General features: G+C 44.0%; 1 protein-coding gene across 1 annotated transcript; it reads left to right on the top strand.

Annotated features, from left to right (window-relative positions):
* The first annotated feature begins 2,962 nt into the window (after window positions 1-2,962).
* On the top strand, window positions 2,963-25,416 carry TMEM272 (transmembrane protein 272). The gene is made up of 5 exons (XM_030469133.1): window positions 2,963-3,191; window positions 6,359-6,437; window positions 14,177-14,236; window positions 20,981-21,063; window positions 23,472-25,416. Exons 2-5 carry the CDS (start codon window positions 6,380-6,382, stop codon window positions 23,832-23,834), a joined length of 564 nt encoding a protein of 187 aa, XP_030324993.1. The 5' UTR covers window positions 2,963-3,191; window positions 6,359-6,379; the 3' UTR covers window positions 23,835-25,416.
* The last annotated feature ends 139 nt before the right edge of the window (window positions 25,417-25,555 follow it).

Below are 25,555 nucleotides of genomic sequence, written 5' to 3'. Positions count from 1 at the left end.
TTTTTTTTCACTCGCTTCATTTTTCAGGAATTCCCAAAGGATTTAAAAAATTCTACATATTTGCTAAGCACAATCTGCAGTGGCATCAACAAGGAATACATGAACCTCAACAGGAGTTTTGGCTTTCACAATTTTAGTAAATCCATTTTCTCTTACTGCAAATTTCAAGAGCCCTGGAATTTCCTGGCTAAGACTCTGGGCTTATGGATAAATTTTGCTCACGTGAATCGGGCAACTTGTTCCTTTGGTGGGTAAGCAGTGGGACAGAGGCCTGGGTTTTTTAAATCAAGGTATGTGTTGTTTCAAGGAAGATTTTCTTTTTACAGAACAATGCACAGATTCACATCCTGAGTTACCAGTGGTAGACAACCTGGGATGAAAGAAAGCTTTTGCTTTTTTTTTCTAATTTTTTTTCCCTGTGAGGAACAAACAAACATGCCTAGGGAAATAATTTGATTAGTAACTTTTCAAACACTGGCCTTTTGCTTTAGCCTGGCTTCCTATGGAAACATGCTGAGTGCATTTGTAGCCTTGGGTCTTGAATGGTTGTTCCAAATAACTTTTGAATCCACTTGCTGATTTCAGTTGACAGAATAACTAAAGACTTAGAAATACAAGTAAATGTGGTCAGGACACCCAGCCCACCACCCTGCCCTAGACAGTGGCTACAGACCCAGGGAACTCCTCTTATTTTTCCAGGGTCATTCCCCAGCATCCAAGGCTAATATATATAAACATTAAAAAAAATCTTTATATATTTAAAAAAAATATTTATATATGCATGTATAAAAATATAAAAATACCCTCAGCCACAGGTGGTACCTTTGTGTCTCACTATCTCCTTTCCTACAGACATAAGTGCTGCTCCGCCTTGTGTGTTGCATATTTAAAGTCGAAAAAAGAGATTCTCTAAGTAACCCAGCTGAGGGAAAACTGCAGCACAAGCAGTTATCCCTTACTAGACTTCAATAAATTCCCATCCAGCACATTTTGTCCTTTGTGTCTCTGTTTCTTAAGCCTAGGTTACATTATGATAAATTGTCCGAAGAAAGAAGCAGCATGAATAAGTCAGTCTGTTATTTTCTCATTTTCTGCTTTGTCTCTTGGGCACTGGCCAAGTTAAAGATGCCATGGAGCCCAGCAATGAACCTCACTTGTAGGAAAAAGCCAAGGAACAGAAACATCCCCAGCAGCAGGCTTCACGTGGCTCTGCAATTGATTGTGGCAGCCACACAAAAATGTCTCCCAGGTGATGCGAGTGAGAAGAAAGCTCCTGCTCTGAACTTGTGAGTGTTGGCAGGCTGAAGGGTTTCACAGTGTCTGCACTGCAATGAGTTCCACAGCTTCCAGACCACCCCAGGAGATGTAGGTGGTCACCTCCTGTCTCTCACAGCCAGGGGACTTTGGACAGGGCACACAGTGAGTCACTGAACTGACAGCACTTCTAGTCCCAGTATCTTCCTAAGGTTGCCTAAAATTTTCCTTCAGAATCATCAGAATCCAGCAGCCTAATGGTATCCCAAGCTGCACTTGCCACAGGGACTCTTGGTCCCCGTAATTTTTTGCCACGGTCTTCTTGTGATGATTGAATGTTATAATTTTTGGAATCCCACCAGGCAGTCATTAAAACACTGGTAAGTCAGAGCTGATCATTGGTTTCCCCTGTGTGAGCAGAGCATTTCCCAGCACGTAGGTACACATTTTTTTGCCTTGACAGTGGAAAAAATGAAAGGTACATTGAATTTCTTTCCCACGGTCTGTTTACGTTTCAATATACAAGGATAATTTATAGAAGAAAATTCAATATACAAGGATAATTTATAGAAGAAAAAACATTCCTGATCGCATGCAGCATTTAAGAAAAAAGTCAAACTCCTTCAATTTGAACAGAACTAAATGACATGGGAGATGGGGGACTATTTTTACCTTGATTTTTACTTCTGAGTCATCAAGTTAGGAATAAGCCCTGTGGCAGAAGTACTTACTCTATATAGAGGGTGAAATAAACTGAAAATAAATGCAAACTGAAAAGCAAAGACAGCATCTCTACAGGGCCCCTACCTTCTCCACCCTGATCACCAAGTAGCCAGGAAAATCCATGCTGAGGTACAACTTGTTCCAAAAAAGCCATCTAGTGAAGGAATCCCAAATGTATATTATGGGGGGATGTGAAAGTTCCTCATGGTCTGAGAAGGGACCTGTGTTTTAGGAAGCTCTGGCTTGTGGTTTGGGTGGTGGTGTCACTGACATCCTCTGCTCAGCTCAGCCTGGTGACTCCACAAGGCAGAAATCCATAGCGTGGCCACTGTGCCATGACCTCTGCAGTCTCAGTCAACCCAAAACTTGCAAGCTTTGCAAGGGAGAGAAAAAGCACCACAAAGAAGGTACTGACATTGGAAAGAAACAAAATCTTTGTTAGTGTCCCCTGTCAGGCACTGGCCTGGGAACAACAGTGGGAAAAGCAGCTCGCTCCTCTGGACTAAGCTTTATTAGATGGTGGCAAAAAAGAACTAGGACCACACAAAGCCAAACTGCCTGGTTTGACAGAGAGTGACAGGGTTTGACAGGGTGACACAAGACTTGTAAACTACCCAAAGCTTAATGATATATATGTGGCTGTCTGCAAAGAGCTCTATCAACAGCATCAATAGGAAGGGGGGGAATAAGAAGGGGGAAAAAATTGCACGAAGAATGACCCAAGTACTCACTGCTGATTTCAGAATTTATTTTTTTTTTCCCTAAAATAAAATACTTTGTGAAAGATAGTTTTTTTTTCTTCCCCCTCCCCCTTCTTCCCCCTTCAGTACAGTCACAGATGTGTGGGGTTCTTTGCTTCCCCCTGCTGACACCCTCGAACGGTGCAGGGTGGGCTGTGTCTCCAGCCAGCCGTGGGAGTGGGGAAACTAATGAGGGTGGGCTCTGCCAACAAGCCCTCCCGCATCCCACAGCTCCCACCCTGCTGCTGCTGGGAGGTGTGTGAGCAGGAGGACAGGAGGAATAAAAGCAACCGAGCCCCCCCGCTGCACCCCATCTCCCGCAGAAAGGGTCCCGGGGATCCAAGCACAGCTCTGGGGTCCCACTGGAGAGAACTCTCTCAGACAGCTTTCACTGAAGGCTGGAGTTTGTGGTTCCTCTGCTGAGTCTCTCCCAGGCGTGCAGGTGAACATCTCTGGCACCTACGGCACTCTCAGGTAAGAGCAATTTGCTGGGAAGTGGGTGATGTGCCAGGATAAAAGCTAGCATGGGGCTTTGTGGTTTGTTAGGAAGGAATTGGATCTAGAAGAAGACTTTGCTCTGAATATTTTAGAAAAATAGAAAGGAACCATTCCCTCTAGCAGTCTTCAGAAAAGACACTTCGCTTGGGAGGGGCTTGCTGATCCATGTGCACCCAGTGTGTCCCAGCAGGACCTCCTGGCAGCTGGGAACTGCTGGGAGGGAATTGGAGCCTTTGGAAACCCCAGTAGCTCTGCCTGCTGTGTTCATCAGTGGGAGAGGGCAGAGCTCAGTTTGAGAAGACTGAACTGGGTAGGACAAGAGTGGAAGTGGCTCTTGTCTGGGCTGGTGTGTGGTGGGGCCAGTGTGAAGCTGCCTTTCGGCTTCATCATGGGTCAGGGATGCACCAGTCAATCAGTGGTCCTCTTCTTTTGATTCCTGTTAATCTGGGGGAGGTAGAGGGATGTTGTGGCTCTGCTGTGGCTGAGTTGAAACCTACAACCCCAAAAAGCAGCTGTGTGGAGAGATCCCAGCCTCCTGCAAGGGGCTCAGGAACTTTCCCCCCTTTTGTTGGCCCTTGTAATACAAGAGCAGGTCCCTTCATATAGGGAAATGACCCCAAGGAAGGACTAAGGGGAAGAGGTCCAGAAGATGGCTTAGGTCTTTAACTCTTTTTTTTTTACTTGTGTCTGTTTTCCATTTTTTACATGGCTTTCTAATTCACCAAAGAGGGAGCAGGCATCGTGTGGCAGGACATCTGCCTCTGCCTGCCACCAGTCTCCATGCTGCACCACTTGCAGTGTCCTGGGAGTTTCAGCAGTCATTTCCCCATTTCATCTGGGAAAGTGTTCCACAGCTGCCTGGCTGCTGAGTTGCACTTTAGCACCCTCATGCACAAGAAAATATTCATCTTTAACACCCTTCTGCAGGGTATTAGCTAGGGGAAAGGGGCAACACCTATTTATCCAGCAAACATAATGACTTCTCTGGGGGATTTTTCCTGTAGGAGTCAAAGCAAATGTCTGAGGAAGGACTGAAACAATCACCTGGTGGTTATGTGTGCTGTGTCCTTTTTGGAACACATTTTGTGTACAGCCATCACTAATTTGCTTTCTTTCTCTCACCCATTAAAACTGCACAGAGCCTTGATTCACAGTCATTTCTGGGCTCCATCACTAGATGGTGACATGCTCCCAGATACCGAGTTCTCCTTCAGTTAGTCTTTTTTCCTTTAGTCTAAAATAACAGCAAATTTAGACAAAACATATGGTTTACCCTCTACTTATGGAAATACATCATTCCCAGCCACACACAGTTCTGCTCAAGATAATTTGGTATTCAACCATTTTTTAACATGGCATTGGTTTTGTTAACATTATATGTGTAAGAATTACTGCTATAAAAATAATTCTAGACATGAACATTTATATAACAACTAATATTACTGATCTCTACGTGACTTAGAACACACTTGTCAGCAGCCAGCATTATTCTCAAATTGAATGTCTGTTTATGCCCTTTCTAGGCACAAATCTGCACCCAAAGTTTTTAAATAAATGTTTTTAAAATGTTTTAAATTAATGTGTCATTTGGTTGCAGTTTCCTTTCCTCCTTCCTGTTTTCCCTTTGGAGTTGGACTAAGATGATCTTTAATGTCCAACCCAACTCATTCTGTGATTTTATGAGCACACACCAGTGCTTATCCCCTCCCTTAAAATATTAGTCAATAACTGCAGCCCAAAGGCACAGTATGTGCTCTTCTGAGGAAGGTCTGGTGGCTGGAATGAGAAGTATGCATTCCCCAGAGATCAGGCACTCAGGTACAATCTCCATTCCAGTCCACTGCTCAGTATTCATGGAGATGTTCACTGTGATTTGGAAGGCTTATTACAGCAGTAACCACTCATCAAATGAGGTTTGTGGCACAGTATGAAGATGAGGGCTGAAAGAGAGCTGGATGAGACCTAAAATTCATGAGACACCTGATCTGATGATGCAGACTTGAAACCTGAATATATATGTTGGTGGTCAGGTGCTACATACAAGTGTTCCAGTATGGGCCCTGTGGTCCCTAGTAGGGTTTGGGCAAGGCTGGGCACAGCACTGCATGATGATATGTCATCTTAGAGCAAAATAAGGCTAAACTTAAAATATTGCTCATTAATGATTAGACATTTTAGAGGGACTAATCTGTGGTATGTACAAAATTGCTGCTTCCCCTGTTCCAGTCTCCTCTGCACACACCTTCACTTGGTGTTAGATCTGTGCTGGTCCTGGCCAGAGGCTAAGGCTTGGAGGTTGTGTGTGTGTCTCTGTGTGTGTGTGTGTGAGCTTTCCACACTCCCATTGATGCTGGATGCTACTTAGCCATCTGTTGCTGTCTGCTGCTCAGCCCTTGGATGCCTGGCTGCTTGCTCATTCCTCACCCCACCTCATAAAAATTCTTCTTTACAAAGAGTTACTTTCTAATCCAGCTACTTTTTAATCAAAGGCACGTTGTTCTGGGCTCCGTGTGGTTTGCAGTTTTTTATCCTAAGTTCCTCTTCAGAATATTCGACCATCTTAGAACTCTTTTCACCGTCTCTCCTCCCCTTCTCTTTAACTAGTTTTTTTCTAACTAAATATTTTTTGCAGAAGTTTGCAAACTTTACCTGTTTTACTGGGTCTTCTAATAACAGTGAAATACCCTTTATCCTGCCCCAACCCTAATCAAAGTCATGGAATAACAGAATCATTGGAGTTGGAAGGGAGCTGCAGAGATAATCTAGTCCAACCACCCTGCTAAAGCAGGATTACCTACAACACATTAAACATGATTGCATCCAGGCACATTTTGAATGTCTCCAGAGAAAGAGACTCCACATCCTCAAGTCACGACAGAACCTTTTATATTTTTCAGGGAGACAGCATTAATACTTCTCCTCCAGCCTTCCTGTGACCCCAAGGCTCTAGCATCACCAGAAGGGAAGCCCAAAGGATGCTGGAAGTCATACTTGGCTCTGGCTGATGGCTGCTCTCTGGATTTGTGGATGCTTTGAGTTTTTTGAGGGTAGTGAAAGCCTGCTGAAGTGTGTGACTCTGAGTCAAGATATTTCATATGTTAAAGAATTTTCTCATAACCATATTCATTTCTGTATCCCCACAGACACCCCAAAGGCTCTTCACAATGGCTGCAGGGCTGGAGAAAGCCTGCCACCGGTGCATATCTAAAATTGCCAGCAATGGTAAGGCACTTCTGGTAGTAATTGCCTCTGTCTTTAAGCACTCCTGTTGCTAAGCCAGGAATATAAAAGAATGAAGTAGATACCAGAGCCCTGCCTGAATCTTCCACTGAAGTTTCCCCTTCTTCCTACCTTTCTGAGATATTTCCTTCCCTGTACAATTCTCTGCTGAAGCACACAGTAGTAGCTCTACCCTGACAGCACCTGCCTGCTGCAGTATTTGGATCAGATCAGGGGACTGTAAAATTTCAAACAAATACAAACTCCACCAAATACCTAAATATGGCCTGCAGCAGAAAAGCTAAGCAATAAAATCTGTTTCTCTCCTGTTTCAAGTCGTACCTTGTAGTCCAGCAGAAGTATCTGCAGGGAAAGCTTCCTGGTAAAGAGCATCACAGCCAGGCTGAGAACAAACTCCCCTGTGAAGCAAAGATGCTGCCAGTCTGTGTGCTGACATGAAGCTGGGGATAGAGAACTGTCAGGTTGAGCCTTCTTTGCACACTGGCCACTGGAGGAGCAGGTAGCACCCATGTCTTGTGGGTGGGAGGCATTGGTTATCTGAATTGTTCAGCCTGGAGAAGAGAAGGCTGCAAGGAGACCTTATAGCAGCCTTCCAATTGCACAAAATTCCAGCCCTGTCAGTGTTCAAGGCCAGGTTGGATGGTGCTTGGAGCAACCTGGTCTGGTGGGAGGTGTCCCTGCCCATGCAGGGGGGCTGGAACTAGATGAACTTTCAGGTCCTTTCCAACCCAAACCATTCTGTGATTCTATGAATTTAGCTCTACTGCACAAGAGCCTGGGCTCCCTGAGTCTTTAAAGCAACAATTTCATCCCACCCACAGTGGAGGATTCAGAGGGGTGTAAGGAGCTGACAGCTCCCAGGTTGGGTGACCAGGCTGGCTCTTGCTCTCTGAGGAGCAGGGAAGCAGGAAAGTCACCTGGGCCAGGGGCCCTGCAAGTTGCCCAAAGAGGCACAGGGGAAATAAGCTTCAGGGATGGGTTTATGTAAGACCAGGGAAGCAGTGTTGTTGTCAGGAGGTTAAAATCCAAGGATTTTGAAGCAGCTTACTCCTGCTGACGGCATTGCCTTTTCACTTGGAGCTGAAAGTGCTTTTCACTTTCTGTTCTAGGCAGCAGCAATTTCTAATTCCACTCAAATACAGAAGAAGAAAACTCCTTGACCACTCACCATAATTGATACTTCACCCACTCTAATTGCTGTATTTGCCAGTCTAGGACTGTTACCTTGGAGTCTTTTGTATTCATGCATTTGGCTTCACTTGAAAGGCTCTCAAAGTTCAGAATGGACTTTTATTCATGATGAAGCCCCTTAACTCCTTGCTGTCTCACAACCCTTCAGAGAAAAGCAATCCAGGGGGACAGACAGCCCATAGGTGAATATCACAGCAAAAAAGGCCAAATGTAGTATTTCCTCTGATTTTTGTTCCTACCAGTTGCAAGAAAATGTCACTGTCCCCTGTTGGTATTATAATGCCACAGGGACTTTAGTGATGCCAAAAAAAAAAATTAATGAACTTTCTATCTTTTTTTTTTTTTTAAAGACTGGGAATAGTTCTGATCTCATCTATGCTCTCTTTAACCAGGAGCATCCTCTCGGGTACCTGCAAAGTTACCCATGAGTAAGGTAACTCAGAGATACAATTCCAGGAAACCCATTACCTTTAGTTTTTCATTACATTTAAGTTGAAAATCAGCTCAACTTCAGCTATGGATCAGCTAGTGCATTCACAATTGATTTTCTGTTCCTTAAAATGCAAACCCTTCTGAAGCATAGTGGCACTCAATTTCACTTTTTCTCATTATTCTGTGTATATTTTTCAGGGCATTTCACCACAGCCCCACATTTGTATCCATGGTCTCTTGATATCTAAATGACTCTGAAGAGTCAAGCTACCTATGCAGCAATTTAAGCTCAGAACATTAGGGCAACCTTTAATTAACAGACAAAAAAAAAAAAAAAAAAAAAAAGGCTGATTCACTACCCTAGGTCTACTGCAAAGTAAACAGTGCTTCTATATGCAATGTCTAAATCTTGTCTAAGAAGTAAATCTGGAAATTATCACGGAATCACAGAATTGTTAAGGCTGGAACAAGACTTCTGATATCATCAAGTCCAGCCCATGACCGAACACCACCACACTGGCTAGACCATGGCACTAAGTGCCACATCCAGCCTTTCCTTAAACACCTCCAGGGATAGTAACTCCACCTCCATCCCAATGCCTGATCACCCTCTCCATAAGGAAGTGCTTTCTGATATCCAACCTAAACCTCCCCTGGCACAGCTTCAGGCCATGCCCTCTCATCCTGTCTCTTGTTGTGTGTGAAAAGAGCCCCCCCCCCCCGGCTACACCCTCCTTTCAGGGAGTTGTAGAGACTGATGAGATCTCCCCTGAGTCTCCTCTCCAGGCTGAACATCCCCAGTGTTCTCAGCCTCTCCTTGTAAGACTTTCCCCCGGGTCCCTTCCCAGCCTCGTTGCTCTCCACTGGACTCACTCCAGCACCTCAATATCTTTCTTCAAGTGCTGGGCCCATAACTCAAAAGCGGCCAAATGTAGAACCTGGACCATCTGTATTTCAATAGCTGGAGGCACAGCACAAGCCATTCTGCAATAGTGATTAACACCCAAAGTACCTCCCCATCTTGAAGGTTCCCAGGTCATTGGCACTTTTTTGTTCTCCACCATTTCTGATGAGAGTGGCATTGCTGGTGTCAGAGCTGGAACCTGGAACTTAAATTTTAGGTGTTATGATTCTGGCACAGTTTATCTGAATATCAAAGTGCTATTCCACAGTAACACAACCTTGTCTAAGTAAATTGTGGTGGCAGGTGGCAAACAGCTCGGGGCCCTGAGATTGGATTTTGTCTGCAATCAGTTTTATCACATTTCCCCTGATTCCTAGGGTGGGTTTGCCCTGGGACTAGAGACCTCCATGGGAATGGCTGATCCTCACACTGAGCCAGCTACCTATTTAGTATCTTGTTAGGTCAAGGGACTAAACATATTTTTAAAATTAACTAATGAATTAATTCCTGCAATTTGTCCCAAGAGGCTATTCCATCTGTTTATCTTCTTGCTATGACTAGTCTCATAGACAGAGCAATCTTTTTTTCTGCTTAAGCTCACCTCATATGTCTACCTTCCCAACTCTTTGGATCACTCACAGGTCCTCTGTGGACTGCTCAAACCTTGCTGTTATTTTCTCTCACTGGGCTGTTGGCTAGCCAGGCTGAACAGAGGTAATGCTTTTCCTTCAAAGTCAGTTCATTCAAGTTTCTTCAGCATACCTTGTCTGATGTAGTGACATTCTCCTGCCACTCAAAAGCCCAGAAAGGCACACAGTATCCACACCTACCAAAGCCATGGACAGTGTCCTGCCTGGTCTATAAAACAGATGCCCTTGCTGGGGCTGGCTCCCTAGAGTGGTCCATTGAGACTTGCTCTGCCACTGCAGCACCCACCCACCCTGCACCCTTTCTTTTCTCCACATCCCTATCAATACCTCAGGGGATGCCTGAGAAGGAATAAAAGACGGATTAAAATATCTGCTATCTTTCTGCACTCCACCCTGTGGTACTGTCAGTGTCCATGCTGCTATACAGCACACTGTGACCCTGACTGAGCTTAATGCACTGCCATCTGCATCTGGCTCTGGGCATGATTCATCCTGGGGTCAGGCCAACTGACCTGAATTTGCTCGAATCCAGACAGCTGAGAGTCAGTCCCCTTCAGATCAGCATTCCCATGGGGTGTCCAAAGGGGGTACTGTGACTTTACACTCAGACTTCTGCTCCCCAGCTTGTCCATGCAGATAAATCCAGGGGTAGCTGCAGAATTTGTTTGGAAGTTGGGAGCAGCTTTTAAAAAAAATTTTCTTTTCACCTTTTTTTTATCAGGATATACAGTTGTGGCAAAAACCTGCCAGGCTGTTGGACAAACAGACTTTGTGAGTGATGGCTAATGTACACAACACTTCATTTATTACTGTATTTATTATCAAAGAGCTTGTCACACTGAGCAGGTTGCACTCCAGCAATATTAGCATACTACCTAAGCAGTGGGTAGGTTGAGATTTATACTCATAAATCACTTCTGAAAATACCTTGAAGACTCTTACTCAAAAAGTCTTACTCTATCTTCAAAGTAAATATTGAGTGCTGGAATTGATTTGAAATCTTCAAGTGCTTGGAAAAATCATGGCAGCAAAACAATATCTGAGGAGCCCAACTGGTGTCACCTCCAATTTTGCCTCCAGAGCTGTCTCACACCCAGAGGACAACTCACCTGCTGCATGCCCTGAGGCCAGGCACATATCTGGGGATGGAGAACAAGGGAGTAGCAGAGGTAGAGGAGGAGAGCTGTGGTACAGGGGAATTGTTACAGAGGATGTGAAGAAGGAGAGAAATGTATGTGTACAGCCATAATGGTAATGGTGATTTCAAGTTCTTTTTCTTTTGCGTTGTGGAAGAGTGTGGGGAGACCATGGCCAGAGTAATTCAGCTAAACAGCAGTTTTATAGCAGTTACCCCTCCTGTTGGGCAGGAGATACAAAATCCGTGCCCACCGATCTGATTTCTGTGCCCACAGATCTCAAGGAATATGCAAGATATACATCCACTTCCTTCCCTCTTCCTCTGTTGTGATCTCAGACATGAGCTCTTCCCTTCACCCATTTCTGAATTTGCTCACTAATGCCTCCCAAAGCAGAACTTCACTGGTGCCAAACACAGAATAGCTGCCCCATCACCCACTGCCCCAGGGATACAAAGCAGGGCTCTCCTGCCTGATGCCCTGACACCAGCTGGCTGGGGGAGATGTCCTCCTGGGATATGGCTGGAAAGCAATCCCTCCCTCCACTGTGATTTCAGAGACTACCAGCCCTTGTTTTCTACATTATCTAGGAATGGGTCCAGGGGTTCTCTGACCAATATTTAAGTTAGTGATATCACCAGCTTTAAAACATCACAAGCACCAAATATGAAACTGCCCAGAGATCAGCATCCTCTCTGCAGAGCTGTGCTAGCCTGCAGTAAATACCATTTTCTTGAGCAATTTATCTTTGGACCAGAACGGGGCAGCGCAGCCCAGATAAATTCAGGCAAAGAGTGTGTGTAGCCCAACTGAGCAGCATTTCTGTGAAAACCCCACATATTTTGTGGAAACCAGTCTATAGTGCTCCTAGCAGCATCGAGAGCTGCTGCAGAACCCTGCCAGTTGTGTAGTCAATTGTTGAGAGTCTCATTTTGTTAAGCATGGATCTGGAAACCTTCCCAGACTATGCATCTGCCCCTCCAATTCGAGACCTAAGAGGCTGTAGCTGAATGGGGAGATAATGAGTAAATATATTCCCATCAACTGCTTTGGGAGGGGAATTAATGAGCCATTATCTTTCTCTCTTGAGCTCCTCGTTGTCCCTACCTCCCATTTCTCCCCTCCAAAATCAAGCTGTTGGGTAGATGCTAGACACAAGCAAACACAGATGCCCCCGTGCCAGATGCACAGCCCCACAGATACGTGGCCTCCCCCAAGTCTTCTACAGAGTTTATCAGAGCATCCTTCCCCGGGGGGTCACAGACCATACACCTCATGATTAAGAAATTACACGATGCCTTCTCCTTCCAGGCTCCTGAGTACTTGCCCATGCACCAGGGCAGAAACAGGAGGTGGCTGTGAAAGCACAGGCAGGAGAGTGATGCTGCTCCCAGATCTGTGCAGTGATGACAGGACTTCTGGCAACACCAGGCAGCCAATACAGCTCCTGCAGGCATAAAGTGCACTCATTTGGATACCAGATAAATGAGTTGCCCAGGCTGTGGGTACTATTTTCAGGTGATGTTCACGGATGTGTTTTGGAAGCCCAACTCGGCTACAATAGCATTGCTTCTGAATATGAAAATAGCAGCCTAGATAATGTAACAGTGAGAGGACTTAGCATGAAATGTGACATGTGGTGACAAGGGAGGCTCGAGGCTGAGTTGTTCTAATGAGGGGTTGTCAGTGTTTGAAAGAGCTTAGTCAAGTGTAGGACACTATTCAAACAGAGGAAGAATTTCTGTACTGTGAAGCATTCAAGAGATAGAAGAGCCTCAGCAAAAATGTGTGTGTGTAAGAGAAAGATCGGCTGGTGGGGAGAGGGAGAGGGGGTGGCACAAAGGAACAGAAGTGCTTTCCTCAGCTCCAACTATCCTCAGTCTCTATCAATTCATAGAGATAACGAACATGCTACTTCTGAGAGAGAAAGATGTCTCTCTGAAGCATTGAAGTGTAAGATCCTTGCTCTCTGCAGAGAAAGCACGAGCAGCATGTGGGGGATGGTGTGTTCCCATGAAAAATGTCTGCAAGTCACAAAGCCTGGTGGGTCTGCCCTGAATTATGATGCAGCTCCTGTGTCCTCAGTTTCTCCTTCCATAAAATGGAAGCAATGATGCTTCCCTTTTTCTCTAAGGCACCCTGAGGGTGACGTTCTGGCAGCACTGCAGCTTGCCAGTGGCACTGTACACGGGGTGCTGGCAGTGTCCCTGCTCCTGTGCGGCAAGGAGGACACAACCCACCTTGCAGTTGCAGATCTCTGGCACAGGGAACTGCCTGACACACTTTGCCTGGGGAAGGGCTGGTCCCAAACCAACCCTGAATGCTGCTTGCTCCAAGATTTTTTTTTCATAAGCCTCCCAGGAGACATCGTTTCTTATCTGTGCACCTCCTCAGCCCCTCTGCAATCTATGGACACCTCCTCTTGCCACCCATTTGCCTCCTTAGGCATCTACTTGCAGATTGAACCATCTCCAGCAGTGCTCTGCAGGGATGCTCACCACAAACTGTCCTCGTTATGTTTTACTCTAATTTTGCAGGGCAGCTTTTCACTGTAATATTGCCAGGCATTCATGATTAGGCACAGAGGTGACAGCTCTTGTAAGGCAGGTTTCTCATGCTGCTCTTGACACTGTTGTTTCTTACTTTCTGCAAAGGTAAGCATCAGTCCTCTGGCTGTGCTGGGAAAATATCAGGGCTCAGATACACAAGCAACATTCTGGGGAGTAATGAAGCACCTCAGATCCTCTCATCTTTGGGAACAGTCTATGAGCATCCCCAGGAGTATCCTTCCACTCAGCTTCAGCTGATCAATGACACGTCCCCTGCCTTGCAGTGGGGCTGCTGCCTCTGTGTTCATGAGCTGAGCTGGGAGTTAGACCAGCCAGAAACTATTCAAATCTGCAATAAAGACAGTTCATTTAGCTGTCAGTGAAAAATGGGTGGAATAGCATTAAAACTGCTATTTCCTTAGCAAACAGACACGGTTCAGCAGTTGCCATGGATTAGCTGGTGCAAAGTTACTTGTTACTCTACAGTCACTTGGCAGTGTCCCTGGAGCTGGTGCAGGCCAGGGAGCAGTGGTTGAGTCTTTGCCCCTGCAATAAGATAGCTAGAAGAAGCAGCAACAAAAGCAGCTTATGTCTGTCATTATTCTTCCACTGATACAAGGACTAATTGTGTAGGTGTTAAAAAATGGAAGCTTGATCTCTGGGGGAGTGATAAACCACTTGGTGGTCCCATCATCTCTACTGCTGCACCATAATCATGCTATCTGCTCTCCACTGACTGCACTGCATTTCTTGTTACACAGCTTCATGGGTCAAAAGCATCTGTACAGCACTGGGTGGAACTCCAGCTCTCTTAACTTTAATGAGCCCCAATAACACTGTTTTCTTTTCTCTTCCACAGCATTCTTTATATTTGGGCTCCTTGCTTTCCTTGCCTTACCACTGTCCATGACATTTACAGGTAAGCTGGCTACTAAAGCAATCTAAAAATACAAACTTGGTGGCAACATGTGGCAGGCTACCACATCTTGTGGGAGCGAAAGAAGTTGGAGAACTTAACAGTTAAACTGGTGGGTTGGTATTTTAGCTTCAGACAGAATCACAGCCCACACAGCATGGTGGAGAGTACACAGGGCTTGAATTTGGACCCTATTTGTTTTAAATACCCCTCCCAGTGTGTCTCACCTCAATACAGGGTAGGAGGCAGGGTACTTGGAGACCTTACCAATACATTTATTATACCCCACAATGTTCGAGTTTCTTTAAATTTAACCATAACTCTGAAATTTCTGCTTGTGTGTTGCCTGGTTTTGGATGTGCTTCCCATCATTTATTTTTAACGTGAAGCTGCTGGCATGCCTCTGATCAATTTTAACTCACTTTTTTACTGGTGTATTTACTTCAGCTCAGTTGCTGCTTAAGCTACCATCACCTGGCAAAGGGTTGTGGGTGTTTTGGCTCTGTCTGTGGGAGGAAGCCCAGAATCTGACACGAGAAAGATTTCATTAATCAGGATACCTCTGTATGGACTGCATTGCAAAAATCTTAGGAAGTGTAGGGATGGAAGGGAAGCAGGTTGCTATATATCCACCAAAAGTGAGATTTGTTTTTTGGATGGTCTGTCTCTTTCTACCCCCCAAAGGCTGGATTTGTGAGAAGCATTTCAAGATCAAATATTTAAGAAAATAAAGGAATATCCTTTGAGCTGCAGAATTTTGTATATTTTTAAACTACGTAAGGCTCTTCTTTTCTTTTTTAAGAATCACCTTTTCCTCATCATTAATACAGATTTTTCTTGTTTTAAAAAGAAAACAAGAACCCCCCCCCACCTTGAGAAACATTGGTAGAGCCATCAGGCCACCTCCCCTTTCAGACAGGCTTGCATGCTTACAGCATCCCTGACAGATGTCTGACTTGCCCTTGCTCAAGGAAATTCCAGAGCTTCCCAAGAAGCCTATTTCAGCTTTTTATTGCTCTCACAGACAAAATATTTTTCACCACATCCAACCTAAATCTTCCCTGTGGCAAATTAAACAGATTACAGCCTGTCCTACACGCCATGGTCACAAAGACAGATTGGTCACTGTCCGACTCAAGACAAAGTTTGAAGTGTTCCAAGGCTGCTATTATAACCCCACTCCATCTTTTTTTTTTTCTTTTTCCTCAGAGATCTCAAAATTCTGCTTCTTTGAACCTGACATCACAGGTCAATGTTTCTGTAGCTCTTGTTTTTTGACATTTTTGCCTCAATTCCTTTGGCCTCCATCCACTGTAACTACTTTTTTCCCCTGGAAAAAAATGTAAAAAAAGAAGAAAATTTTAAAAAAGGAAAAAAAGAGAGAAAAAAAAAGTAAGAAGACCAAATACAGGACTCCAGGTGAGTCCTGAGATATGAGCAGTGCAGAATAATTAGCTCCACTGTTTAACATGCAAGATTCCTGTAAACACACCTCAGAATGAGAGATGCTCTCTCTGCACCAATTCATTGGTTCCAATTTAGTTTATGGTGCATTGTAAGACCAGATGGTTTTTGGCAGTGCTGCTCCTTATCAGACATTTCTCCTTTTCTATTAACATTGAAATTTTCTCTCCTAGATGCACTGTTCAGCTTTATCAGCTGTCATCTCAGGTTTTTTTATGTCTTTTTCCAGTGTATTCAAGATCACTTTGAATTTTAAGTCTTGTCCTCGAGAGCCCTTACAATCATTCCAGATGGGTGTCCTTATAAAGTTGTTCACCTTCTGCCTCATTATTCATGAAAGATGGTGCAAATGAACTCCACATGCAGATGCTGTGGGCAAGAGGCATCACACCTAGATTTGGACTGCACACATATGGAACCAAGCAAAGTGCTGTGTGTGTAGCCCTGGGAGCCAGTTCAGAGAAATGGGCATTTTTGGCAGTGAAGGTCTCATATCATCTTTTAGATGCCTGTATTGAGATGAGATGACTTTTGAGGGGGTCAGGACAGATATTGGCATCTATAGATGGCCAAACCCAGAAAAAAAGTGTTCAGCTGAAGGTTGGTGCTGCTTCCTTGATCTGGGACCTGGTGAGTACCAGTGATGACTGGTAGGATTCTAATTAGGACATCCTAATTAGGAATTAGGGAGTTCTAATGAAGGATTAAGGAGCAATTAAGAAGTAGAGAGAGATGGACTAAGCTGTTACATCTCAACTTTTAGGCTCTTATGCTTGTCCATGACTTAAAATTGCTATTTATCCCATAAGAGGATTTTAGCTTTAGCTTTTCCCCAGGCTGAATACTCCTGAGAAGTGGAACAGGGGTGGGAAGGTATAATTCAAAGTGTGGTACAGATTGCATGCATATTGAAAGCCTTCTGGAAAGTAATCCAGGGCTGGCATCTGACCACTTGTAAACATAATTTCCAAGGAATACTTCATCATATCTTTAAGATCAGTGAGAACTGCAAATTGTTATGGGAAGATAGTAGGCTGGATCTCTGGGTATCTCCTGCATCAGATACAGAGCCCTTTTTCCCCACAGCTTACTGAAATTAAGAGATAATGTCACTGTAATATAATGTTGTCAGAGGATATTGGTTTCCTGCAGCTACATACCTGCAATGGCAATTTTAGGAAAATACAATGTCAAGGAAAATGCAGATATTTACTATCCAAGCAAAAGCCTCTGATGTTCTGTTACTGTGATCTTGGAGAATAAGGTGTTGATGTGTCTCTACTCATTTTGGCTCCTGCTTTTTTTCAGAGAAAAACCGTGAGATATTTTCAAATGTTAAACAAATAAATGACAATAACATTTGTTAAAACTCCTCAGAGATGGATAACTGGTAGCCCCAGTAATAACACTAGGTAACATTATGCACTTTTATAATTTGGTAGTTCTGTAAATCACAGCATAAGTTAAGATCCATGTAAAGGACTACAGCAATTTTTCCAGGTTCCAGACCTGTGACAACATTTAAGCCACAGATTGTTTAGCAGCTTTTTAACTTTTACTGATAGAGATGTTCCCTTTTTTTTTTTTTTTTTTTTCCACTAACCACTCCAAAAATAGAGTGAGCTATGGAAGAACCTCATTGAGTTGTTCTGAGAATTGTTTTGTTTCTGGGACAGTGAAGGATTGCTCCCAATAACACATTCTTGTACATTGTCCAGACTACCTTCATACATAGTGTTCTCCAGGGGTAGCTAAATCACATTTGTAAGCTGATGACATAGTTTTTTTAATAGACAGCCAAAATTCTCCCCTGATCAAATTTAAACCGGTACTATATTCCTCATGCTCATATCTACACCAAATAATTCCTCAACTCTCAAGTGCTCCCATTATCTGAAGCCCGTTCTCATATTCTGTACCTTTACATGGGAGCTAGTCTTGTTCTTTAAGAGTTCTTGTTTATGTGATTTTTCCTTGCATTTCACTCCTTCAGCCACTTCACGATTTTTGTGGGTTTCCTCATTTGCTGATATGCTTTCTGAAAAAATAATGCCCAGAAATAATTTAAGATAAATCCTCTGCAGCACCTAGAACCTAGTGTAAAGCCCATTGCCCAGAGCCCAGATGAGGTCTGCTCTATGTGATGGCAGCTGCAGTCACCCACAACACAGCCTGGCATGTTCTGTCCTATGCCTCCTATTACAAGAGAAGGTGGGGAGCAGGTACCAGACCCCAGATGATCCTTGCTCTGCAGGAGCCCTCCTTTACTTTGTGGTGCACTTCAGCCATTTGCAGCTACCTATAGCTACCTGAGAAGAGCAAAGCAAGTAAAATGAGGCCAATGCTGTACTGGCTTCCCTTCATTTCATGGATAATCAGAGTCACAAAAACACTTGGGTGTAGTGATCCATTCTGGGCCATGCCACAACACTACCCACACTGCTGTCCTTAGGGCAAGTCACATCCTGAGTGCTCATGAGTGCTCTTTCCACTTCGCTGGACTTTGTGTCCTGGAGTGTTGTTCTGTGGTACCCAGGAGGTAAAATGTGCAAGTGCCTCTGCTTCTCCAAGCCTCTCATCTCTTACTCTCCATTGAAAAAAAAAAAAAAAAAAAAGTTGTTCTGATCTTGCAGAGGTTCTGGCTTATTCATTTGGACTCACGTATTGATCTATCCAGTGGTCAGGTTCTATTGCTCTTCACTCTAAACCAAAGATTGCTCTGGTTTGCAGGGAACCTTGGACCAGAAGCAGAGCTTTCATCTGTCATGGTCCATATATCCCATCATTTAGAGTCAAGGGAAAACATCCATGATGCTCGTGGGAAAGAAAAGCTAGCACTGATGCTTTCCTACTAGTTTTGTAGGAGAATCAGACAAGTGCTGTGTGTGAATTGATTGGCACATGATGTGTGTGCCTAGATTTTACTGTAACAAATTATCAGTTCCCATCTGTCAACAGTAGGTCCATATTTCCCATGTGCCCATAGTGCTGTATTTTAAAAGTTACTACAGTATTACCCCCTCTTTATTTCCTTTTCTACTGTCATATCTGCCTGCAAAAGTCTACAGAGTACCACTGCCTGTCATTCAAACCCATCCCAAGACTGACTGCTCTCATGATACATTTCTGAAAGGACTCCATAATATATTTATAAGGGAAATGAAATCATAGCTCTGCGAAAAAACAAAACAAAACAAAACACCTGGCATGTTTTCTTGATCATTATTTTTTTGGCCTCAAATCAAAATCACAGTGATATACTGGAAACAGCAATTGCCTAGGTTCCTAAACTGAAATATATTCCCTGAGATCCCTGGCCAGCTGCTTTTGTGCTAGGCTATTACAGAGCCAAGGACCCTGGAAACCCTGGCAGCTGCTGTCTGAAAATGATACAATTTTTGACCATTCCCCTATACCCACCTCTGTAAAGCTGGGAGTTTGAGCAGGTCTCAGTGTTACATATTGGAAAAAATGGAAAAAAAATTTACAGCCTTGAAATAGGGGACAAAATGAGAGAGAGCCCAAACCCATCTATATCCAGCCCTTTTCAATTAGAAAGCTGGTAATAAATACTTTGTGTAGAAGAGTCCACTGAACTCCATAGCCCTTACACACAGCAGATCACAAAACACTGCCCTGTATCCTTTTTTATGTTTTTAAATTTTTTTTTATGGTTGGAAAGGACCTCCAAAGCACTGAATCCATCAACCCAGAAAAACCCACTATCCCCACTAGAGCATGTGCTACAGGGCCATGTATATGTATTTTTTTAACCACTACATGCAATGCTAGATCTGTAGTAAGCAAGCACAATCCAGAAAGCTTGTATTATACTACACAAGTATTGCAGGAGGGGTTCAGGATATCAGCAATGTTCTGGATGAGCAATAGCAGTGGATTTGGTGGGCAAATTAACAAGCTGAAAAGAACTGCAGCTACAGAAGAAGGAAAAAAATCCAACAAAACAATCCCACTGGTACTGCTTTCCTGATTCTTTTTGTTCGGTGTAGTTCTAAACAGGAAGGCAAGAGGTTCCACCTGAGAGATTTTTATAGCACTAAGACCAGCAGACTGCTTCCAGTATCCTTCATCTAGAGAACCCCAACTACTCAGAGAGAAGGCAAAATTTTCTGCTTCAAAATGACTTATTTGACAAGTAGAATACAGAAAATCCTTTCTGTCATCTACAACTGACTGGTGGAAGCACTGAAACACGGGATCAGTAACAATAAAATTAAAGTGTAAGGAACTGTTTAAAATTTATTAAAGATACCACTGGGCAGGAGACTTGGGCAGGGGATTCATCTCAGCTACCTTTAGATGCCTACACCTGGATGTTCAGATTCTTTGTATTGCCACAGAGAGAAAGAGGCACTGCCAGGGCCCAACTCATCTGACCTATTTTAAATGCCCATCTTCAGATGAGATGAATTTAATTTTACAAGTCTCTATTTCTCCCTATTGACTACAAAGACTCTAGGAAACTAGTTCAGATATGGATGCCTGCATTGCAGACATCTATATTTGGACAGATGAGTCTCCCTGCCACAGACCTGGATCACAAGCTTCAGTGTGTATTGCCAGCAACATCCTTACACTGCCATACACTGTCCTCCTGAAAACTTACTCAGCTCTCTCCTCCTTGCAGTAGATTTGAGGGTTGCCAGGATCCTTGGTGCCATAACAACCAATGCTGTTAGCTAGCCTCCAGCAACCAAAACAGCCTGGAAAACAAGAGCTTCTGTGGTTCTCTGTCAGCTGCCTGGGGAGCTAAAATGGTTTCAGGAGCTCCTATGGGGTCTCAAGCTTCAGGGCATCTGACTCAAGAACATCTCACACACAAGTGACAGTGAGGAGGAAGGCCATGAGAGAAGCTTATCACAAAAACTTCTTTTCACAAATGGTTTTGATTTTCAATGGGTTTTTAACTGCTGATGAAAATTTCCTGTCCAGTTCAGTCAATTGTTCACTTATCAAAGATGCAGTGGCTGAAGCTTATGACCTGTGTACGTGGTTCAGATCTGTAATCCCAGAACAGCAGCAATGCTGGTGTTACCTTTGTTCTCTCCCTCCCTTCTCCTGCCTTTTGCTTGTCCATGACCCTCACTCCTGTGGTGGAAGATGCAAACCCCATTTAATTTGGCCCCCATTCCAATAGACACTGGATGCAGTTATTTGGTCAAAGGACTATATTTCACTCACAGCATCTTTAATTTTCACTCTACAGCTTGTTGCACTCTTTGAACATTGAGATAACAAATGTTATTAATTTTTGCTGTTCAGGAATGAAGTTTTTGGAAGATTGCCCAGTTCAGCCACTAATTCCATTATATCTGTTGGTGGGTGGTGTGATTGGCAGCTTAAAGGTAATGTGCTTCCTACGTGTGAAAAATATTCTGTGTGACTAGACTTTGACTTGCTAGTTTAGACACCACGATGGCTCCAGACAAGCCATGTGCATGCAGTGCTGAAGAGAGCTGTCTGGATTCCATTGCTTTTGTTCCAGCACCTAAAGCACCTATCAGTCAAGTGAGACACTGATGAGTTCATTCAGCACTGTCCCACACACTGTGGTGTGATTTTCTCCCACATCACAGCATCTGTGCCACCATTCCCACTCGAGGAAATTACTGCATAACATGGATGCCTGGGGTAAATGGGGTCCTATTTCCACACCAGTCCTCCAAACCTTCCAGATGTTTCTCCTTCATTTTCAGATACTCAGGCTGGACAAAAAGTGAAGTTACTCTCCTAGCTTTGGGAACACTATAGAACTATAGGTGTTTGTGCATAGTCCTTCACAAGTTCAGTTCACTCCCACTCTGACCTGACCAGAAGCAATGACTATGCAGCAGCATGACCCTCTTCCAGAGAAAATACATCCTTGCCTCACAGCAGGGTTTATTAATCCAGACACAGCAATTTCTAGCCACAGCTACCTGTGTGCTCACTTATGTATTTGCTGAGCCAGAGCCTGGCTGCTTGACAAGTAGAAACACCCCCGTGTCCATGTCACACCCCAGTCACTATAAATCTGTAACTCTGCATTGACTGTAGGGTAAAGCATTGCCCTGTTCTGACAGTCTCTTTGCAGACTGCTAACCGTGGGCACAAAGAGTGCTTGTCACAACAGACTGCAGAGCTACTCCCAGGCTTCTCAACAGGATTAAGCATAACTGGTTTTTGCTTTCCCAGTGACACTCCTGCCAAAGGAAGGAAAAGGGGCAGAGCTGAAGGGAAAGCTTTGGAATCACACCACTGGGGCATGAAGGGCTAAGGACAGCAAGTCAGCAAGTGCTGCTGCTGAAGGCAGTGTCTGTACTGGTATCACTCTGTCCTGCACAGCTAATGGGGACAGCTGCAGCCTGGCATCCAGCCTGCCCTCCCAGGAGATGGGAACTGGTAGAGCTCTAGGGAACTAGAGAACAGACCTGGTGGGTCGTGGTCTAATGTTTCAGTACAGGCAGCCTATACTTTGAAAGGGAACCTGGCAGTCTCCAACTTGACAGCACTTCATGTTGCAGCCAGCAGCCACTGAAGCCACTTCAGCTCTGTTCCCCTTTGATAATGTTTCTAGCCCCTCTTATTTGCCAGGCTTGAAAGAAGGGGGAAAAATACTCCCCTGCTCTCTTTCACAGTGGTAACCAGACCACGGTACATCACTGGGATATGAATCGTCCCCCCGAGGACCTTTGGTCAGTAAATAAGTAAATGGAGAAAAAAGAAAGCGCTTAATCTTGTTATAAGGAATTTGCTGTTACAAGGAATTTGCCATGCTATGAGTTCTACTGGAAATGCTTAGTCACTGAATCACACCAGTGGACTTATCTGTATAATCAAAGGTTCATCTAATAAGAGTTCAGAAAAGATTAGAGTAGAATTAAAGGAAATTTTCATGACAATGCACTGAAGCTTTCATCAAAACTGTTCCCTTTTTCTTAGCTATTTCACGTTTAAATTCACCTTTTCTCACCCTAAATAAGACTGTAAGTCCCAGCACCAACATAGGAAAACAAAGGGTGTTTCTACTGAGTATCTCACATTCAGCTGAGCACTCAAACTGGTAGACTTGTCCAAAGCAGCTGAGCATCTTCTGAGGTGAACATTTACTTTAGGGCAGAATCATGACACAGAGGAGGCGTAAGTCCACCTGGTCAGTGGGTCTGAGGATTCCCCATGGGGCCCTGGGGGTTGACCTGAAGGTCTGTGCAGTTCATTGGCTTTGAGGTAAGCTTGGCATGTAGGCAGCTGCCTCTGCTCAAGCTTCACCAAGCTCAACCATGGCAGACGAGCATTGGTTTTGATAAAGTCAGAGAAGATGGGATTTAGGTTGAAGTCTAGATCCTTCAGAATTTTATTTGAGCTGATTCTCCCACATAGCCGTGGAAAATGGACTTAGGAGAGACAAGCCCACCCACTAGAAGGCAGGAAATACCCTACTTAAGTTACTTAGCAGTTACTCTAATCTGTTCTTAAGTCTCCAGCGTGGGAGCTGCTGCCATCCCCCTACACCCTATCTGTTCTCATGCCTTTCCATCAGTACCACTGACAAGTTGTTTCCAGTCCCTGGCCTAAATCTCACTGGCAAATAAACTGTAGTGGGGAAATGCATTATTTTCCAGATGTATCTGCCTCATTCGTGGCTCCTCAGCTTTCTCTTACTTGATTTTCCTACACTCAATTTTAATTTGGCCCAAAGGCTGGCAGAGTTCAGAAGGTGTCCAGACTTCCCACAGCCTATTTACTTGTTCCTTTTCTCCCTCAACACTTCCAGGTGACTCTCCTGCTGTATGACTCCACCAGGATGAGGCAGCTGCTTTCCAAGTCTGTTGTGATTGATGATGATGATGACGATGAATATCCCTGGAGGCAGAATGCTCACAAGTACTACATCCATCTAACCCTCAGCCTTTTCCTCTTTCTCTGGTTCATTCTTGGGAACTACTGGGTTTTTTCTGTGTACTTGCCAAATTTCATTCCACCTTTCCATCAGCCTCAGGATTATTGTGACAAAACCTTGTACATTTTTGCTGTCGGTGTTCTCATTGTTAGCCACACTGTTCTCTTTCTCCTTATCTTTTGTAGCTGCTGTGTATACTTGTTTTCCAGGCAAAGATACTCTTCTGAGGAAGACTAAATGCCACATAAAAAAAAAAGCCCCAGATGTTTGGGAAAGAGTGTACGACAAAGAACAGGCAATAATTCACCCCTGTGTGCATCTTTGTTGTACTATTTATATGTAAGATAGCAGTCAACTGCAAGAGGAAATTGTAAAACACAGTGCCATCTGGAAATAGCTAAGCTGGAGTACAGCACAGCCAATGTAAAATTGCTGCTACAGATGCCAGGGCACACTTTTGCTAACTTCTACATTCCTGCTTTTAACTCTTGGATATTCTGTCTGGAGGAAGGTCTTGCAGATGGCAAACTCCTCAAAATCAGACCCCCCTACAGTCATTTTGGCATGGTAAATCTTTGCCTAGAGGAGCAGCCACATTGTCCCTTTTACTGGGATCTGAACCTCTCTGTAGCCTTGCTGAGGTCACTGTCCCTGCATTACAGAGGAGGGAGCTGAGACAGAGATGAAGAGCTGTGTTCAGGTCACCTGGCATGGCACATGGACTTTGACAGTAACTTAGATGCTCCCTAGAGAGCTACCCAGGCCACTCTCAGACCAGCCAGGAAGCAGCTATGATAGCCATACAGGCATGTGTAAAAAGCAGCCTGGATATGGCCCCCAGGTTTCTTCTGCACTTGGATTAGAAAGCATCCATTATCCAATTTCGGTGCTAAAATAGTCTGCATATATCCATCTCTATCAAATACATCCAAACTGAAGCAAAACTGCTTTGCAAGTCTTCAGCAGAACAAGGAACTGAGCTACTGTGTGTCAGATCAGTGCTTCATCCAGTGCTCAGCATTCCTCAGTCTGGGTAGATTCCTTTTCCCCACTTTTTGTGTAACAGTAATTTGTCAATAGCACATGAACGCAAAGATGGTTCTCAACCCATCGTGATCAAATTCATAGAAAATCTAATGATGTAATGTTGGTATTTTTAATATAAAATATTATAAGACATAGGCAGGGATGTGAGAATTTCAGGGGGATATGTTAATTTCTGCAGTTCTCTGGTTGTGATGTGTGAGTCTGATTTTTTCACCTTGGTGTTATACATGTGAAAAACTGTAATTGATGGAGAGATGTAACCCAAACAGCTTTTAAGTCAAAAGCACCAGCATGCACAGAGAGAGTCGTTTTGTGACATGTAAAGGAACGAGCCCATAACTGGTTCTGGTAGATTGTTTTTTCACTCGTTGATGAATGCAGTGTAAAATGCTCTTTCTGCTTTTGCTTTTGTACACCTCTGTGAAAATGGTAAGAATGGAAGGGCTCCCCTCTATACAAGCACAAGGGTGGCCCCAGGCACAGGAAGAGGATGTGTGTTTGGGGCATTTTTTCTGTTAAAACCCACACAATTGAAAACTATGTTTTGGAGAAACCTGTAAGTTATCCTATGTCTGTGGAAAGGTGAGATCTGTAAAAGAACTTCAACAATATCCCACAGCTGAACAGGCTCTGCTCAACCATCCTTCCTGGGACAGAGGCTAAACACAGGGTAACATCTTTGGGAAACACCTGTCTTCAACCCTGAACATTTATATCAAGGACAACTGTATAGGTAACTAAGGGTATGTTTGGTATATAAAGATTTTAATTCAGGCCCTGCCTGTGAGAATTGTTTATTAAAAAAAAAAAATAATAACTTGAGAAAGAAGGTTGGATAAATGGTGAAAGAGTCTGGCAAGAGGGCAGCCAGAAGGAAGGATAAAGGGTGTAGCACTCCTCTGCTCTACAGC

This window comes from Calypte anna, chromosome 1 (genome assembly GCF_003957555.1).
Source record: "Calypte anna isolate BGI_N300 chromosome 1, bCalAnn1_v1.p, whole genome shotgun sequence".
Classification (NCBI taxonomy): domain Eukaryota; kingdom Metazoa; phylum Chordata; class Aves; order Apodiformes; family Trochilidae; genus Calypte; species Calypte anna.
This window is presented reverse-complemented; position numbering and strand designations above follow the sequence as displayed.

What these genes read in the sequence shown, in the direction of transcription:
- TMEM272 (XM_030469133.1), top strand. Translation starts at nt 6,380, where the DNA reads ATGGCTGCAGGGCTGGAGAAAGCCTGCCACCGGTGCATATCTAAAATT. An exon ending in ATCTAAAATTGCCAGCAATG is followed by an intron (nt 6,438 to 14,176) that starts GTAAGGCACTTC and finishes TCTCTTCCACAG; the next exon opens with CATTCTTTATATTTGGGCTC. An exon ending in ACTGTCCATGACATTTACAG is followed by an intron (nt 14,237 to 20,980) that starts GTAAGCTGGCTA and finishes TTTGCTGTTCAG; the next exon opens with GAATGAAGTTTTTGGAAGAT.